This window comes from Rhinoderma darwinii, chromosome 13 (assembly GCF_050947455.1).
Source record: "Rhinoderma darwinii isolate aRhiDar2 chromosome 13, aRhiDar2.hap1, whole genome shotgun sequence".
Taxonomy (NCBI): domain Eukaryota; kingdom Metazoa; phylum Chordata; class Amphibia; order Anura; family Rhinodermatidae; genus Rhinoderma; species Rhinoderma darwinii.
The window spans coordinates 9,297,642-9,317,890 of record NC_134699.1 but is presented as its reverse complement, the minus strand read 5'-3'; the positions used below and the strand labels follow the sequence as shown (position 1 = coordinate 9,317,890).

Genomic DNA, 20,249 nt, shown 5'->3' with positions numbered 1-20,249 from the left:
ATGTCATAAATGTCCTATGTGGGAAAACCCCTCTAAGTGCAGAACCAGCAAGAAATCATTTTAACAATTCATCTTTTAGGAAAGAAATTCCAGCTAGGGACAGGAAGTGTCAACCATAGTCAGCCATCTTGGGGGCTGTGGAGAGCAGTCTTTGGTTACCTGGTCACCCATCTTCATTAAAGTACACATAGACACCTCATATCTTGAGTATGTTACTTGAATAGTCATGTCCCTGTACTCAAAGGGACGGCACTGAGGTAGGAAAGCCCACATGACAGCCCACATGCAACATGCACATCTGGAACTAGCAATGGATTTAATTATTGTATTTTTTTAACATCCAATCAAAATACAGGTAAATATATCTTGCATTGTCGAGACCTCCTTTAATATCCTCTAGAGGTCATCTCCAGCCCCTATGGAGGAATTTTTAACCCTGTGAACACCAGATCATTAGTCGCTCCTAAATGCAAAATGTAGAAGCTGGTACTTTGTCCAACTGACACATGTGCGTGGCCCGTAACAGTGTATCAGAATCATTTCTTGAATCAAGCACTGCACCTGTGTCAGTTGGACATGATCAGGATGGATTTCAGTCTCTGGATATAAATCATAATATTCCTATTCACGGACAGCAAGCAGAGATCTTGAAAATTTTAAAAACAAAGTACATTAGAAAGTTGCAAAAGTTTTCATTTAAGTTATTTTTTTTTTCTATACATAATACTGGACCAACCCTTTCATTTGATCAATTCCTTCTCAGTTTTGATCGACTTTGCAGAATAAATCAAAGAATCCCTTAAAGGGGTTGTTTCCTTGAAAAAGACCCTTCTTGTTGAGCAGGATGACTAGACGATCAGATAATCGCCATCGATCTGGCTGTTGAAACCAGCAGTGGTCACTTGGTATCACTAAGGGTAGCAGTGGGCTGCTGCACATTTTTCCTGCAGCGGCCACTACAGGACAGATGTGGTATTACATGGCACGCAATAAAATGATTGGATGACAATGTAATATATGATGGTGCTGAGTCCTCCAGAACAATAGCTGCTCTTTGCAGTGGCTCCTCCAATTAATAGAGACAGGTCCTTAGAGGGAGACCCCTTTTATGACTTTTTATGGGGTTATACTCATTGATGATGCATTAGTTAGCAACTTTATTAAACTTATTTTTTATTAATACCTTCCTTTTATTTCTAACTTGCAGGGTGAACTCGGCCCCCCTGGTTTACCTGGACCCCTAGTAAGTGCAAACAAAAAAAGTCCAGGTGGAAAATATTATAAGGATAACACTCAAAAACGACCTTTATTAAGCCTCCTGCATCTCCGTACCTGATAATCTTCCTCTTCTCACCAGTGGTTTAGTTATTTGTAGTTTATTTGCTCTAATGGAAATCATCTCTTCATGCACTGACTTCCAGCTGAGCTTGTGCTTATACACAGCAGCCAACCTGAACAAGCAGAGCTGCAGTGTAAAGCATGGAGAAGGGACCGAGCAGCAGCCTGAACCTCTGATGAGACAGGAAGTAGATTTCAGACTACCGTGGATGCCATAGACGATGCAGCTAAAGTTCATTTATCTTTGTCTTACTTCAAAAGGGTCCAAAAGGAGCCTCTGGAAAACCAGGAGAACCTGGAAAACTAGGACTGTCTGGATTGCCAGGTATTGATGTAAGTAATTCATTCATATTTATCTATATGATATTCAAACATGCACAATTCATAATGCCAAGGGGTCAACACATCGGCATCCTCCAAGTGTCTCATAGACATGGGACCGAACTATTACTAATGCCTAGGAACATGCATGATGCCCATATGGCCTAACCCTAGCAGTGGACATTTCCATGTGCTAAAGCCTCGCGCTCCCTTCATGGTCGGGGGAACTAGTAAGATCCCATGGAGGTTACGCAGAGGCGTAACTTGAAGTTCCTGGGCCTCAATGCAAAATGTGCATCAGGGCCCCCACCTTCCATGTGCTAATTATAATACTGGGGTCTTCTTATGTGGCCACTGGATCCCCTCCAACAGCACGACCCATGTGCGACTGCTACCTCTGCACCCCCTATAGCTACATGATTAATCTAATAATTTTTTTTATTTCTAGGGACTAACTGGACCTGACGGGAAATCTGGCCCTGATGGACCACCAGGAGAACGGGTAGGTGGCCTTTGTAAGGTCTGAACAAGGGCACCAGGTTCCTCCTTAAATTTGCTCTGGATTATTTGTCTGATAATGTTGAGTTGTTCAAGAGAAGTAGGAAAAAGATCTTGACTACCCGTCACCTAAACGTCTCTGAAGAACACCGGATGACTAAACTGTGGTATTTCCTATAACTACAAGTGTCACCACATCTGTCTAAACATCTCCAACATGTGTACATCCCTCCATCATCATCTACTTCCAGGTGTCACCATCTATGATGATCTTCTCCACGGAGTCATCGTCCACTTCCTTTCGTTGTCAGTCACCTTCCTTGGTCCATTTCTCCATCATCTTCCTTCTGTAAAGACCTTCTTCAGTCTCTAAACACTTCCATGTGTCTTCACCTAATTTCCACCATCAGGTTCTTCTTCTATCTATAATGATCTTCTTCTTGGATCTTCATCTGATTTGAACCCCATCATCCTTATGTCTTCTCCCTTCTATCATCATTCAATGCCTTCTGTCATCCCCCTCCTCCAACTGCATCATCACCACGTCCTTTGTGTCATCATCCATGTTCTTCTGTCATCATTAACTTCCTTCTACAGTCATCAACTTCCTTCTATTATCATTACACACCTCGTGGTCGTCATCATCATCTTCCTTTTATCATCATTTATTTCCGTCATTATCATCATCCTTTTTCCTTCAATATCCAACGATCACCATCTACATCCTATATCTTCTCCTTCCCTTTATGATCATCAGTTCTCATCTTTCATTTGTTCCGAGGATTTCATCACCCAGTTCCTTCATCACCCAGTTCCTTCATCACCCAGTTCCTTCATCATCCAGTTCCTTCATCACCCAGTTCCTTCATCACCCAGTTCCTTCATCATCCAGTTCCTTCATCATCCAGTTCCTTCATCATCCAGTTCCTTCATCATCCAGTTCTTTCATCATCCAGTTCCTTCATCATCCAGTTCCTTCATCACCCAGTTCCTTCATCATCCAGATCCTTCATCATCCAGTTCCTTCATCATCCAGTTCCTTCATCACCCAGTTCCTTCATCACCCAGTTCCTTCATCATCCAGTTCCTTCATCACCCAGTTCCTTCATCACCCAGTTACTTCATCACCCAGTTACTTCATCACCGAGTTCCTTCATCATCCAGTTCTTTCATCACCCAGTTCCTTCATCATCCAGTTCTTTCATCACCCAGTTCTTTCATCACCCAGTTACTTCATCACCCAGTTCTTTCATCACCCAGTTACTTCATCATCCAGTTCTTTCATCACCCAGTTACTTCATCACCCAGTTCTTTCATCACCCAGTTCCTTCATCATCCAGTTCCTTCATCATCCAGTTCTTTCATCATCCAGTTCTTTCATCATCCAGTTCTTTCATCACCCAGTTACTTCATCACCCAGTTCCTTCATCATCCAGTTCTTTCATCATCCAGTTCCTTCATCATCCAGTTCCTTCATCATCCAGTTCTTTCATCATCCAGTTCTTTCATCATCCAGTTCTTTCATCATCCAGTTCCTTCATCATCCAGTTCTTTCATCATCCAGTTCTTTCATCATCCAGTTCCATAAATCAATATCATCTTATCTTTATCTTCTTCCATTCTCCTTTATCATCATACTCTTCCCCCATCACCCGCATTCCCCTATCATCATCCATTCTCCTCTGTCATCAACATCATCCTCCATTTACTTCTATCATAATATTCTTCTATGTATGTTGACCTACTTCTTTAATGGTCATCTATTTTTATTTACATAAATGTTTCCATCACCCCCATCATCATGAACTTCTACCTATCATTGTCAAGTTTACCTCAAGAATATCTAATTTACCTTATCATCATCCATTCCCCCATCATCACCCATTTACCTGTCTCTCTGTCATAATCATTTCCATCTATCATTTTCATTATCATCCTCATTTCCTTACCTTTCTCTAATCTTTTCCATCCAACATCATCCACATCCCACTATCATCATCCATGTCTTATATAATCAACAACACCAACTCATGTCCATCTATCATCATCCACATCCCACTATCATCATCCATCATGATCAACAATGTTGGTTATGAGTAGAATAATAGTGGGATGAGGATGATAGAAAGAAATGGGTTAATGATGATGTTGATTCAACATCATCATTAACCCATTTCTTTCTATCATTCTCATCCCACTATTATTCTACTCATAACCAACATCATCATCATCATCATCATCAACACCAGCCCATATATATCTTTTATCATCCATCTCTTATTTTTTATGAACAAGAGTATCATTATCAGCACCAGCACATTTCTTTCTGTCATCATCCACATCTCACTATGATCATCCATCGTAATTGACCGAGTATCATCATCAACCCAATTCCATCGATCATCATCCACACCCCCTATAATCATCCATCTCTTATATGGTCAACATCAGGAGTATTAACACTAACTCATTTCCATCTATCATCATCATCCATATCCCATTATCATTATCCATCATAATCAACATAATCATCCTCAACACCAGTCCATTTTGATTTATATTCCATCTCTAATGTTATCAACATCAATTGTATCATCATCATCAACACCAGCCCATTTCTTTCTATCATCATCAACAACCCACTATGATCATCCACCATAACCAACACCAATCATGACCATCATCTTCAACCCATTTCCATCTATCATCATCCACACCCCCTATAATCATCTGTCTCTTATATAACATCAGGAGTATCAACACCATCTCATTTCCTTCTATCCTCATCATCCACATCCCACTATCATCATCCATCTTAATCAACATCAAGACTATCATCAACAACCCCTTCCCTTCTATCATCTCTTTTATCCTTCAACTCCCCTCCATTGTCATCAACTTCAAGGAACATCATCCAGTGTCCTCTCCCATCATCCATCTCTCCCTATTATCTACTTCTATTATCTACTTCTCACCATCATAATTTTGCCATCAACATCATCCATTACCCTTTAGTATAATAATTTTCCTCTTTCATCATCATCCACATTTGTATACAATCATTCAGTCATCTACTTTCATCTGATAATACATCATCCATCACTTTGTCATCATACTCTTTCATAAGTTATCATCATTCAGCTCGTAGGGAATATACATTGTCTACTTGGCAGGAGAGCTGTATACAACAACAGAACGCAAAATCCCTAGCCACTCATGTCTCAAATATAGATGAACAAGCATCGGGCTAATAATCAAGCCATGTAGACTACATTCAGAGCACTTGAGGACATAAAGTTACTATAAGGAAAAAGGTGGAGCATTAAAGGGGTCCTCTAGAGGGTATAGCACTCTGCATGGTGTGGTCCCTGAGATAAAACATACTCCCTAAAGGGGTTCTTTAGAGAGTAAAGAACGGTGCATGTTGTTAAAATGTGGTCAACAAAATGTATGTTGGGTTGGCGGCTGGGTAGGTTTGGTATGTTTACATGTATGATTATCCATAGAGGCTGTTCTGTATAAGTACAGAGTTCCCATGAAGGACATTCACGTCACATTCCACTAGCTCACATGTGTGTCTTCTTTTAGGGAGACATTGGACCACCTGGGCCTGATGGATCTGCAGTGAGTATTGACCTAAACCGAAATAAGCTCAAGACACTTGAAGTTCTAGACCACACAACCACGTTCTAGACCACACAACCACGTTCTAGACCACACAACCACATGTTGTTGTGCATTCTTTAATAATCTCCATATGTCCAGGCTGTAGACCACTTTGGGCCTGGTTGACTGAGCACCTTCCTTGGTTACAAGAAACCTTAACACTTCTTAGGCTTCAATTACATTGGCATTTAGGAGATCCATTCTCCCATTCATCATTACCGACCATGGGATGGATTCCAGCACAGCGGAGAAAGGACATTTTTTGGAAAGTTTGAGATGCTTCCCTTTTCCTCTCCCAGACAGATCTCCCAACCACTAAGGTCAATGAAGCCTAAAGCTACCCATAGACATGTGTGAGGGCAACAAACCAAACCTGTACGTCGTACCCAGAGTAAAAAGAGAAATCGGCCATGATTGATTTTTGCAGCCAATGCCTTATTGTTTTCACAGGAACAAGGAGGTATCCAAAATCAGCTCCTCCTAGCTCCCTATAGAAAATAATGGGAACATTTGGCCAAGGGGGGATCTTTGGCTAGTGGCATACATAAAGCAGAGGAGACCCTACAACAAAACCCAAAATATGTCCCTCTGTTGGTGCTGCTTTATGTCATCACTCATCATACATTCAGGTATTGGAGGGCCCAGAGCTTGTTGTCCTGTTTACCCTCTTCCCATCACTTGTTGGAAAAGGGGGCAACATTACCCTTTGGCTATTTCCAAACCACTTGTAAGCCCAAGCTGGGCACCCCTTCTCATGGCACGCATGGTTGCCTCTATGTACATACAACCTCGTCTATCACCAACTACAACACAATCACATCACATTTCCGTAAAAATGCTTATTATTCGTTTTTCAATGATCTATTTTTTTTTTCCTTGTAGGGAAGAGGACCACCCGGACCTCCTGTAAGTCTGAGTAGTATTATAGTGTCCTAAACATGACTCTTTATATACTCACATTATAAGGCTTGTCCATGTGTTGACTTGGACATCACATAGCCTGCTTGACTTCCTCATGCTTGGACCACTTGTCTTTGTTGTTTTCCTATCCTGTCTGTCTGTGCTTCTCTGCCCTGGGCTCCATTTCTGTCCTCCTTGGTCTGTCCATCTTATCCCAATTCTTCTTGGATGACAATGACTAGCCTATATATTTCCTTGGTCACCTCCTTGTGTGAAGAATCTCTCCTCCTTGGGTTGTCTGTCAGTCTAATTGGTGTCTCTACTGCTCTACTAGGGTCTAGCTGGACCAAGTGGTTTACCAGGCGGTAAAGGACCCCAAGGTCCTGCGGTAAGTCCTTTAGCCATATCTATGATCTTAAGGGAACTCATGAACAGAGGCATTGAAAGGAGAACAATGGGCAGTGCTAAACAACATCAAGATGGTCTCATGGACTGTTGCCTACAAAATTATATCTGGTTAGAGTCTCAGTACTAATCATGTGGTACGGATGCATTATAGGATGGAATTTATAGGAAGGAAACATTGGTAACATTTATAGGTAATGATGAAAAAATTCTATGACTATGTTTGAAGGACGCATTGGACTGGCCCACCACAGGATCAGGTTCTGACATCACAACAAGACCCAGCCATGATGCAGCTAATAAGATCCTTGTATCACTCAGACTAAGATTATTTAATGGTAAAGCCAAGGCGTTGGAGACCCCTAGATGGTGGAGGCCCCGATGCAGTTGCCTTTTTGCCCCTTCTATAATTTGGCCCCGAGTATCACAATGTAAGTCATTTGAAGAAAGTAATCACCACATAGTGCAGAATATATTCATTATAACAATAGTACCTTGAGTGGTCGTCCCCACTGTAGGACATACCAGATGTCATCAATGCAGTCATTTTCTAGCTCTCAGATATAGGTGGGACCTCTGATCTTCTTCACCATGGCCTTCCTTCCTCTGTAGTTGATGAGAACCAACACATAGACTTTAATAGAAAAACATTAAAACATAGAAAAACATAAAATCCACCCAACCATAAAGAGGATCCAGAGGAGACAAACTATTCTACCGAGACTTGGCTAAACATTGAGAAAGGTCAAGTTCCTTGGGTGCTATCCCTGGCACCATGCTATTATAAGGATAGTAAGGTTCTGAAATATAGGTCAATCCTCTTTCAAAAGAAAGTTTTGGATATTTTATGGATAGGAAGAATATTTGTCTTGGTTTTTGTCAATATTTATCCTGACTAGAAGTTCCTTTTTATTTTACAGGGACCCTCTGGCCCATCTGGACTTCCTGGGCCTGCAGGACCACCAGGCCCTCCAGTAAGTCATACCAATATTTTTTTTACTCATTGTCATTCTAGAACATCTAGGTTCCAAGCCTATAATGTAGGACTACATAAGTGGTTACCTGTGGTTGATTACTTCCATCCATTCATGATATAGTCTTTGTCTTCTCTTACTGTAGGGACTTCCCGGAGTTGTTCCTGATGGCAATGGAGACCTGCAGGTAATTAGCACCTGAAACTTGATTTTTTTTTTTTTCCGAGAACACAATCTTAAAAAAAAAAACAAAAAACATTTTAATGCAGTTCACAAACAAAAAGATCATTTTCCATGCAGCAGTCAATATCCATTTGGCAAATCTAAAATTGTTTGCAGCCTGCATGCATGGATGAAGTTTCTCACTGGTCATACTATTTGGCATGGATAGATCCAATGACTAAATCTGATGACTAGATCCTATCAATAACTAGATCCCATGGCCAGATCTTGTCAATGAGTAGAGCCAACGACTAAATCTCACTAATGAGTACATCCATTTTGATATAGTCAATGACTAGATTCTGTCAATGACTAGATCAAATGACTGGACCCTATCAATGACTAAGTCCAATAACTTGTTCTTTTCAACAACTGGATCCAATCAATTACTTGATTCTATCAATGACTAGATACCATGACTAGATACTGCCAATGACTGAATTCAATAACTAGACCGTGTCAATGAATAGGTCCCAAGGATCGATCTTGCCAGTGACTAGATTTTATCAATGACTAGATCTCATGATTAGATCCAATTCCTACAAACTACCAATGACCAGATTTAGCAAACAGCTAGATCTAATAACTAGATCTTATAAAGAAATAGATCTAATGACTTGACCTTGACAATAACTAGATCCCATGGCCAGATCCTGTCAATGACTAGAGATCTCACCGATAACTAGCACCAATGACTAGATACAGCCAATGACTGACTCAATCCAATGACTAGACTGGGTCAATGACTGAAACCAATGACTAGACTGGGTCAATGACTGAATCCAATGACTAGACTGGGTCAATGACTGAATCCAATGACTAGACTGGGTCAATGACTGAATCCAATGGCTAGACTGGGTCAATGACTGAATCCAATGGTTAGACTGGGTCAATGACTGAATCCAATGACTAGACTGGGACAATGACTGAATCCAATGACTAGACTGGGTCAATGACTGAATCCAATTGTTAGACTGGGTCAATGACTGAATCCAATGACTAAACTGGGTCAATGACTGAATCCAATAACTAGACTGGGTCAATGACTGAATCCAATGACTAGACTGGGTCAATGACTGAATCCGATGGTTAGACTGGGACAATGACTCAATCCAATGACTAGACTGGGTCAATGACTGAATCCAATGACTAGACTGGGTCAATGACTGAATCCAATGACTAAACTGGGTCAATGATGGAATCCAATGACTAGACTGGGACAATGACTGAATCCAATGACTAGACTGGGTCAATGACTGAATCCAATTGTTAGACTGGGTCAATGACTGAATCCAATGACTAAACTGGGTCAATGACTGAATCCAATTACTAGACTGGGTCAATGACTGAATCCAATGACTAGACTGGGTCAATGACTGAATCCGATGGTTAGACTGGGATAATGACTCAATCCAATGACTAGACTTGGTCAATGACTGAATCCAATGACTAGACTAGGTCAATGACTGAATCCAATGAATAGACTGGGTCAATGACTGAATCCAATGACTAGACTGGGTCAATGACTGAATCCAATGACTAGACTGGGTCAATGACTGAATCCGATGGTTAGACTGGGACAATGACTCAATCCAATGACTAGACTGGGTCAATGACTGAATCCAATGACTAGACTGGGTCAATGACTGAATCCAATGAATAGACTGGGTCAATGACTGAATCCAATGACTAGACTGGGTCAATGATTGAATCCAATGACTAGACTGGGTCAATGACTGAATCCAATGTCTAGACTGGGACAATGACTGAATCTAATGACTAGACTGGGTCAATAACTGAATCCAATGACTAGATCTTACCAATGATTATATCCAAATTAAATTACAATTTTATCTAGAATTAGCACTCAAAACTTACTTTAATAAATTATTTTTAAAAGCAGTTTTCCTCAGAATGAAAAACACTCTTCATAATTTGCAGAAGTTGCTGGAGTCTCTCATGAGTAACAGGCCGGGACCCTTTATAGCACATAGACTGGTTGTCACTACTACGTCCAGTGAGGTGGTACATCAGCGTTTTACTAGTCTTACCATAAAGTGTCATGGTCCTTTTTAGAGAATTTTTTTTATACATGGAGGGTGATTGGAGTTGGAGTACAATTCCCCCGCTGTAGTCTACTTTATCTTAAAGGTGAAGATTTTAAAGCCAAGTTTATAATATGTACCTAAAGGTCAAAAAATGAAGGTGAACTGTGCATGTAACTATGTATGTTTCTTCATCAGTGCCCAGCTGTTTGCCCACCAGGACCCCCTGGGCCCCCAGGAATGCCCGGATTTAAGGTAATTTGTCTTGGAATCCATTATTAAATATTGGTAGACTGGTACGCAAAAGTAATCAAATCCCCATAGTTGCTCCTCAGGAGCTCCTTTAAAAATTGACAGCTATTGGCCATTTCCTATTGGCCACAACACTTTGATAAGCCACACCCCTTTAAGGATCTGCCAATCCAGTTGACAACCAGCTGCCTGTTTAAATCCTGACAACGAACGTGATTGGTGTTGGACAGTTATCTACGGCGTGGTCTATGGTGTCCAGAAAAGGGGCAGTTTTTCTTCAGTTACAAAATTAAATGCCCCCCATAAACTGGGTGTTCAGTATTGTAGTGGGGTCTCTTATCCTCAATTTTATCCCTGTAAATCACCTTCCCTATACTGAACATTAAGGGGCCAATCTGCTATAGACAACCCATTCTTGTAGGCATCCTGGGCTCATGGGAGGTCCACCTCTTGAGCATCCCTTCTATAAACCAGAGCCGAGCCGAGTCAAACATGGAGGACTATAAAATCAAGCCACCCCATTGGCTTTAATGGGTCTTTATCAGATGTTAACCTTCCCATTCTGTGCTTTACAGGGACACACAGGACACAAAGGGGAACGAGGAGAACTTGGAAAGGACGGTCAGAAGGTAATGTTGGGGTGTCCAGGACTCTCTCTGGAATGGGGCATGGTTACATGGACTTGTGCAGGTGCTTTATTGACCCGGGGAAGTTGTGATCCAAGTGATGCAGAAGTTTGGGAATTTTCTTGAGCAAATATCAACATTTTATTTTGATAGTTCTTAAAAAGATCAAAGAACACGTCCAGTAAATTTTCCAACATATGGATCAAATATCAGTCCATTTGAAGCTAGTTGTTTTGATGCACAACGGTTCCACACATGATATTGTAACCATGGGGTATAATGACTAAAATAGATGGCAAAACAGCAGCCATGGGGCCGGTCCAGCCAAATTACCTGTACATAATGCCCGTCAGTACAAGATCACCCTATTGCATGTGGGGATCCAGACTTGGCCAGGGAAAATAAGAGACTGAGGTACTTTTAGCACCAGAGGTATAGCTTGGATGTTCTTGACCCTAGTAAAAAAAAACTCATACTAGGACTATGGGCCCTCAAAGTCTTGGAACCTGGCTGCAATCCTGACAACTTATCGCGATGGTGTAGCCAGTAATAGATCAGTCATGGGACGACCTCATGTGTCATCTTCTAACATCATTTTACTAACATACGGGATGACGTGCTTGGAGGAACTGGTGGAATCTTTATCAGGTCCTCAGTCAGGTTCTTGAGCTGGGACTAGTTCTGCACCGTGTTAGGTACAGTGACACCAGTGGAGGGGATCAATGATTGGAGTAGAAAGTAATCTGCTTTATCCAAGAGTCCATTAATGGACACATTCCTCTGCCTGTGATGGGATTCGGACTATGGGCTCCTTGAGGAGGCAGCCCCTTGTTCTGCCCCCAATGTGCCCTACAGCTCAGTAGGATGCGTGAACTCCTTGCTCAATCATACCCACGTGTGGAGCTATGATAGTCACTCAATGACCACATGTGGTGTCGACGGCAACATAAACTCAATCCAGATCATTAAGCCGCCCCGTAATTACCAGGAAAGTCTTGTTTATTTTTCAGATTACAACCAATTTGCAGCTCTAATTGAAATTCTTCCATTTTGTCAAATCCGCTGACTCGGTCTTCTTCTCCGCAGGGAGAGTCTGGTCCTCCTGGGTCCCCGGGAATCCCTGGCAGTGTCGGCTTACAGGTAAATACCCTGGTACTCAATGTCATTACTTATAATCTCAACCTGAGATATGCATGTAGCGGCACCCTGGGGAACTACAAGTCCCAGCTTCAGTTCTAATTAGCCTGGTATAATAATAGTCATGACTTAAAACCGGTTACTCATCTGATATAAACAGAGCTCTGAAGTAAAATAAGTAAACTAATTAGTCATGTGTCTACTTTTTCTAGGGCCCGAGAGGTGCAAGGGGCCTAGTTGGACCCCAGGGAGCAGCAGGGGACAGGGTGAGTATTCTGAACAGCATATAATGCCGTATGTGATAGATTATAATAGTATACTATATAACTGCTGTGAAACTACAACTCTCAATTTGCCCTGACATCATACTGGGAGTTGTAGTAGATGTTTGTTTTTTATTTCTTATAGTTAGTAAATTCCCTTTGTGAATTTTTTTTACATTTTTTTTTAGGGACCCAATGGATTTAGAGGACCGCCTGGTCGCCCAGGACCCCCTGGGAAAGCTGTACGTATGAACTTGAGGCATGTTCCCCATCCTCTGACTGCTTATTCCCTCCTTCAGATCTTTTGCCCTATAAAAGAAGCTTTAAGGAAATTAGCCATTCCCTAAATGATCTGTGATAATCCATAGGCCCTCGTTCAGATCTATAGGTTACCCATAAATTCTTTAACTTAAAACGGTCTGACCCCATAGCTCCTCAAGAACCATCAGTCATCCATCAATGTGTCTATCTGTTATTTCAGGGGGATCAAGGTATAAGAGGACATCAGGGATATATCGGACCTAAAGGTGACACAGTAAGTTATCTACGTCTTTATAAACTCTTAAAGGTATACACGTCTGTCTCTCAACCCTCATAGGCAAGTGTATACAGTGATCAGTAATACAACCCTAGACCTGGCAATATCCATAACAGTGTTCCAAAACCAAATACTTACCCATCATTGGGTATTTTTTAAATTTTTCTATCTATGGATTTTTTGGCGTGTAGACCTGAATCAAAATGATCGACCTTGATAATGGAGATGGGGTTATATGCTAATGGAGTATGAGCACCATGAGCCAAGGTTGATTATTTATGGTGTTCCCAGGACAGCACCATAAATACAGCTCTTCTGAAAACTGTTTGGGTTTGTGACCCTGATCTTCATCCCGTTCATGATCCTACAATTCTTGGGGCCCAATATTATACATACATTTAGGGCTAAGCCAAAATCCCACTGATTTCAGGCTCATTTGTGTCAAATTGTGGTCTCTCTGAAAATTACAGAGTTCATTATTTTTTTCTATAGGGCAAATCTGGTCCCAAGGGCATGCCAGGAGGTTCTGGTCCCATAGGAGAACCGGTAAGAAAACGTTTTAATGTCATGGCGTAGTGAAAACCCACACGGATGATGGTATTATAGAGCTCGTCCCAAGTAATGACATAACGTTGACAATGCTTGGGGTCAAGATGACATTATTTGGCTGTGGCATACAATGTACATGAAGCCCAAGTCATCAGCAGTGATGAATGGATGTTCTGGTCTGTTACGATGGCCAGATACCAAGATGGTTGACTTACATTTCACTGCAGGAGCTATCAAGTCATATCATTATCTTCTAATGTGAGTTGGCCTTTGGACCTTTATTGATCTTGGCAATTTGTCTTTTTGTAGGGAATGCCAGGGAAGGATGGGCGTGATGGAACCTCTGGCCTGGACGGTGAGAAGGTTTGTACTGCTGGGGAAGATGGATCAAGTCACATGGAGGGAGATCTCAATTTCACAGGATTAGTATTGGTCCACACATACCCAGACATACAACGGGGAAAACAATCTGGTTAACTTGCAGATAGAAGGCGCTGGTACAGGTGGAATCTCACTGTAGCGCCCCCATATGTGCTCTGTTGAACTTCTAATAGCCTCCAGGAGGTCCTCATGGCGTTATCACCACATTCATTACCAAGCACTCTACCATGCCGCCTTGTTGTTTTCAGGTTATCAAATGACTCTATGCTTCATGTTGGTATCACATCAATCATGAACTGTAACCATAAGTTCTTACCTACTGTGTTTTTCAGGGTGATCGTGGAAGGCCGGGAATTTCTGGTGAAAAGGGACCAAATGGACTCCCGGTAAGTATTTGAGGTTCCCATGATTCCTAGAAAAACTGAAATATAGTCAGTAAAACTCCATTAGTCCAGAATTAAAGTATTTAGTAAAACAGTCCCATGCAGAAAACCACCCAATGGTCCGTCTATGTAAAAGTCTAAAGGTGGATGTAGAAGATGAGGAGTATCATGGCAGTGATAAGGACCATTGGTGATAGCAGAGGCTACAAAAGAATATGTCGGACACAACGTGTGAGATACAATGTATCACTGAGGCATTATTACTCATAGACTCGTTACTTATCTCATATCTTCTATGTTTTTGTGCCATTAGGGACTTCCTGGCAAAGCTGGAACTAAGGGAGAGAAGGGTCAACTGGTAAGTGTCTATACGCACCATCTATAGTCATGTCAAGTGTAGCGTTTGGCTAGATGGAACATTTCTTGGAGACATATTAGTTTACTTGACTGTTATTCTTCTTTCAGGGAGGCCATGGAGAATTGGGAGAGTCCGGCCCCTCTGGAGAGCCAGGTATTCCCGTATGTATCCACCAACACCCAATGGCAATGCATCTGTCCACACTCCTACAAGACACACAGTAGTTAGATCCAAACTAGGGTCTACAATAATCTACAATTCTAACGATCTTACAATTATATATAGTACATAAAGTCTGAAGCTCCATACCTGAATCAAGGGGCCCTTGGGAGTCAAGGAGGACCCAAGTAATAGAGTTGATCATGCCGTTAATCCACATTGTTTGGTTGTTATAACATCTTGTGTTTCTCCAAACTAAGTTATGGGGTTTATTTATTTTTTTTGTTCCAGGGTGAAGCTGGACCTCCAGGAGAGAGAGGAGAGGCTGGACCCAGAGGAGTTGCTGTAAGTGGACGTGGAAATTCTTGAGGGTCTTTAACCTAATGTTGATCCGTCTGCTGCATCGTCATGTAGAGGAGCAGCTCTGGACACCACAGAAGAGAGCTCAGAGCGGTGGTCACTTTTGTTGCCTCCATAACCTTTGGTCAGATGGCAACCTGCGGTATGGTGGCCACAAAATCTAAGATACATTCAGAGAATAACCAGATCTATATGCTGAAATATGGCCACACATGTAGGATAGGTTGGATAGCATACAAATCAAGATGGTCATCAGAGTTGGACTGAGATGAATGAGAACATCACTTGAGGGGAGACAGCAGATCAACCAAATAAGGTTTAATAAAGTTGAATGTAGTTCGCGCCACGTAAAGCTTCAGGTGGAGGACGTCCAGCACTGAGTCTATGGAGAGGAGAACCATGGAGAGCCCAGTCTTTAGGGTCTTCAAGCCAACTGGAGAGAGGAACCATGGAGAGCCTCAGATTCAGGGTCTTTAGGCCAACATACTCACTCTTCAGTCCACCCATTATAGTCATTTTGTTGGTTAATGATGACTTTAACCATCAAACCAAATTTGTAGTAAATACATTTTTACTTGTTTCCCAGCTGGAGCTCGTAAGTTACTTATTCATAGTCTCAGTAAAACTCCTGGAGATGTGCTTCAGGTCTACACAATGCTAGGTGAGGTAGAAAAAAGAAACACGGCGCCGCAGATCAGATTCTGACAAATGGTAATAGAATTGGGTCAATGAGACAATTCCGCTCACCTCGGGTGATGGACACCAAATGGGTGTCGACAAAACTTAGGAAGCTGCAGCCAGGTCCACAACACAGCCAAACGAGGTTTGCTGTCGGTTTGTAGTAGTTTAGAAGTAGGAAAAACGGAACCACCGGCGCTGCTTAGATCTTTAGTCGATACAAAATACACAACCAGCGTGATGGGTTAAGTGTATAGAGTTTAATGTTGATAGGCTACGCGTTTCGACGTCGAACTGACGTCTTCCTCAGGCCAATACAGACTGTGCGGTTCCTGCCTTATTTAAGCATCAGGGCCAGGAAAAAGACCGCCAGTTGTTATAGGTCAAAGGTCACATGAGATACAGAAAAAAACCACACAGAAGGAAGAAGCAGCATTAAAAGCAATTACAAGTATCATAATACGATAAGAATGAACGGGATTAACAACATGTTTAGAAACTGTTTTAAAACTCTCAGTTCTACTGACAGATCGGTACCGTATTTTCAAAGAGAAATTTATATAACAGCAAAAACCTTTATTTATGTATAGGACTGTGGGTGAATAAACGATAATATATTAAATATTTACTTATGTCTGAGTTTTTATGTGTTTTAACTAATGTTAACGGAAGAACCAAATGAAGCCCAAGAAGTGCTGAGTCATAGCGTCCTTGGTTACTAGGAGTAAGAGAAGACTACGGGGAGCTGTAGGGGAACAAAAGGGTTTCAATGGACCGCATATTTGGACCGCACGGGTATACAATAATGGTTGAGAGCGTCCTTGGTTACCGGTTGTCACGAACACAAAGATGTCAAGGGGGAAAGAAAGGCTTATGCTGGATCGCACAGTAAGCTGCATCGGGTCGCGGGACTCCGCGCTAGGAACCTTGAAAGAGGCACCTGCAACGGAGCTGGTGAGTGGCAGGACGTCATGTTAGTGGGATATTGGTTATTAGTGATTACTATGGATCTCTTTCATTAATATCCGATTAGGTAAATGGTTATTATTTAAAAACCATCTACAAGGTTAAAACGGTGGCAAATATGTCTGAATTGGTATCGATTAAATTGATTTTGTATGTCGATATCATATATGTTTATAGAAGTTTGTAGATGGACCGACAAATTCTTTTTATAAAAATAGAATAAATTAAAACAAAATAACCTTTTAAGAGAATTTGTACATACACTGAGGAACGGGGGTCAATCTCATTAATATTATGGACTAGAGTCCATTAATTTAAAATTAATTTAAAATCCAATAATTCCATTAATTTAAAATCCAATAATTCTCCCTTTGCAAATAGATTTGTCAAGCTAAAGCAAAGGGAGAATTATTGGATTTTTAAATTGGAAACCCTACATCCAAATGGTCTGAATGACCTTACTGAGTCATCTTTAGAATAAAAATAAAAATAAATAATAATAAAAAACCAACCAGCAAACATTACCGCAACTTTAAGAGGTTTTTAACTTTCTACCTTTGACCTCTATGATTGGAATAACTCTAGTCCATAATATTAATGAGATTGACCCCCGTTCCTCAGTGTATGTACAAATTCTCTTAAAAGGTTATTTTGTTTTAATTTATTCTATTTTTATAAAAAGAATTTGTCGGTCCATCTACAAACTTCTATAAACATATATGATATCGACATACAAAATCAATTTAATCGATACCAATTCAGACATATTTGCCACCGTTTTAACCTTGTAGATGGTTTTTAAATAATAACCATTTACCTAATCGGATATTAATGAAAGAGATCCATAGTAATCACTAATAACCAATATCCCACTAACATGACGTCCTGCCACTCACCAGCTCCGTTGCAGGTGCCTCTTTCAAGGTTCCTAGCGCGGAGTCCCGCGACCCGATGCAGCTTACTGTGCGATCCAGCATAAGCCTTTCTTTCCCCCTTGACATCTTTGTGTTCGTGACAACCGGTAACCAAGGACGCTCTCAACCATTATTGTATACCCGTGCGGTCCAAATATGCGGTCCATTGAAACCCTTTTGTTCCCCTACAGCTCCCCGTAGTCTTCTCTTACTCCTAGTAACCAAGGACGCTATGACTCAGCACTTCTTGGGCTTCATTTGGTTCTTCCGTTAACATTAGTTAAAACACATAAAAACTCAGACATAAGTAAATATTTAATATATTATCGTTTATTCACCCACAGTCCTATACATAAATAAAGGTTTTTGCTGTTATATAAATTTCTCTTTGAAAATACGGTACCGATCTGTCAGTAGAACTGAGAGTTTTAAAACAGTTTCTAAACATGTTGTTAATCCCGTTCATTCTTATCGTATTATGATACTTGTAATTGCTTTTAATGCTGCTTCTTCCTTCTGTGTGGTTTTTTTCTGTATCTCATGTGACCTTTGACCTATAACAACTGGCGGTCTTTTTCCTGGCCCTGATGCTTAAATAAGGCAGGAACCGCACAGTCTGTATTGGCCTGAGGAAGACGTCAGTTCGACGTCGAAACGCGTAGCCTATCAACATTAAACTCTATACACTTAACCCATCACGCTGGTTGTGTATTTTGTATCGACTAAAGATCTAAGCAGCGCCGGTGGTTCCGTTTTTCCTACTTCTAAACTACTAGGTCTACACAATGGGAGTCCTCTCATTTGGTGCTGGTTCACACCATCACACTGTTTCCCACCATTCTTGGACAGGAAAGACCAGAGCTAGTTTGCCCCTTAACCCCCTTCCATCGATTGTAGGAAATAAGAGTGGCATGGCCTTCGGGCTAGTTTTGCATCCCTTGTTTGCTATCATTAGGGGTAGGGGAGCCCTCGGGCAGGGTCAGACTGCCTATAACAAAGGGGAATAGGGTCAACCAGAGTTAAATGCTCCATGGGCAATGGCCTCATAGAATCTGAAAGAGCTTCTTCTATGACTTAAAGGCCAGAATGGGCACATATACAAAGGAATTTCTCGTGCCTATTGCGTTGCGTTGGCCCCAATGGTTACAAACCTTTATGTTCTGTGTCCTGAACTGTTCAGCCATCAGCTGTGGTGGGAATGGGATAGGACTAGACAATCACCCCTCGGTGAAGTTGAATATATTTGTCTCTGCAGGGTGGTGTCGGTCTGCAAGGACCTATTGGAACTTCTGGAGTGCGTGGTTACCAGGTCAGTGGTTCAATGCTTCACATCAAGATCCTACAGAACACTACAGATGGGTTATATCAGGGGTGTAGCTATAGGGGTGCTGAGGTACAAGACCCTGGTGCCCAGAAGCCCCCCTGCCACATAAGAATATCAAGCATTATAAATGGCACATGGTAGGTGGGGGGGCCATTACAGATTTTGCATTAAGCCACAGGAGCTTCCAGTTACCCCTCTGCTCCATGCATGATACTGAAGGGGTCAATGGCTATTATTTCATGGTAGTCATTTGCATATAGTCATTATATAGGCGGTGATAATAATCATATTTCTTTCCATTTTTTCATATCTTATTCAGGGTCCTAAAGGTAACATTGGTGACCCCGGCTTACCTGGACCTACTGGGATCCGTGGTGGATTTGGAGAACGGGTAAGAGGCAAATTAGGTGTGCCGGATTATCAGACATTCTGGATTATTAAATGGTCATAGTCCGTAAATATAACTCACCTGTAGGGGTAAAATAACGCACCAGGAAGGCAGGAACTATATTATGGTTTTTATCAGAAGTGTCTCATAATTGGTATAGGCTCTGTTCACATCTGCTTTGGAGGCTCTATCGCAGATTCAGTACCATTTGACAAATTTTCTGGCAAAACAACAGACACCATGATGGACCTGTTGGTGTCGATTGTGTGACAGATCCGTCACAGCTCAAATTCTGTTTTTCTGCGCCTATGACAGAACAGAAAACCTGAATTCATAACGCAGATGTGAAGATAGCCTAACTCAGATAGATGATAGATAGATAGATAGATAGATAGATAGATAGATAGATAGATAGATAGATAGATAGATAGATAGATAGATAGATAGATAGATGTGAGATAGATAGAGAGATATGAGATAGATAGATAGATAGATAGATAGATAGATAGATAGATAGATAGATAGATAGATAGATAGATAGATAGATAGATAGATAGATAGATAGATAGATGTGAGATAGATAGATATGAGATAGATAGATAGA

The 20,249-nt window shown here is 41.3% G+C and overlaps 1 protein-coding gene across 1 annotated transcript in view; it reads left to right on the top strand.

Annotated features, from left to right (window-relative positions):
* Window positions 1–20,249, top strand: part of COL9A3 (collagen type IX alpha 3 chain) — a 32,934-nt gene that overhangs the window by 6,157 nt on the left and 6,528 nt on the right. Inside the window, exons 3-24 of the mRNA XM_075846238.1 lie at window positions 1,208–1,243; window positions 1,600–1,671; window positions 2,108–2,161; window positions 5,746–5,781; window positions 6,706–6,729; window positions 7,058–7,111; window positions 8,049–8,102; window positions 8,248–8,289; window positions 10,568–10,624; window positions 11,197–11,250; window positions 12,334–12,387; window positions 12,597–12,650; window positions 12,836–12,889; window positions 13,129–13,182; window positions 13,678–13,731; window positions 14,044–14,097; window positions 14,448–14,501; window positions 14,812–14,856; window positions 14,964–15,017; window positions 15,307–15,360; window positions 19,189–19,242; window positions 19,577–19,648. Coding sequence (XP_075702353.1) covers window positions 1,208–1,243; window positions 1,600–1,671; window positions 2,108–2,161; window positions 5,746–5,781; window positions 6,706–6,729; window positions 7,058–7,111; window positions 8,049–8,102; window positions 8,248–8,289; window positions 10,568–10,624; window positions 11,197–11,250; window positions 12,334–12,387; window positions 12,597–12,650; window positions 12,836–12,889; window positions 13,129–13,182; window positions 13,678–13,731; window positions 14,044–14,097; window positions 14,448–14,501; window positions 14,812–14,856; window positions 14,964–15,017; window positions 15,307–15,360; window positions 19,189–19,242; window positions 19,577–19,648 — 1,140 coding nt within the window. The remainder of the gene's footprint in view (window positions 1–1,207; window positions 1,244–1,599; window positions 1,672–2,107; window positions 2,162–5,745; window positions 5,782–6,705; window positions 6,730–7,057; window positions 7,112–8,048; window positions 8,103–8,247; window positions 8,290–10,567; window positions 10,625–11,196; window positions 11,251–12,333; window positions 12,388–12,596; window positions 12,651–12,835; window positions 12,890–13,128; window positions 13,183–13,677; window positions 13,732–14,043; window positions 14,098–14,447; window positions 14,502–14,811; window positions 14,857–14,963; window positions 15,018–15,306; window positions 15,361–19,188; window positions 19,243–19,576; window positions 19,649–20,249) is intronic.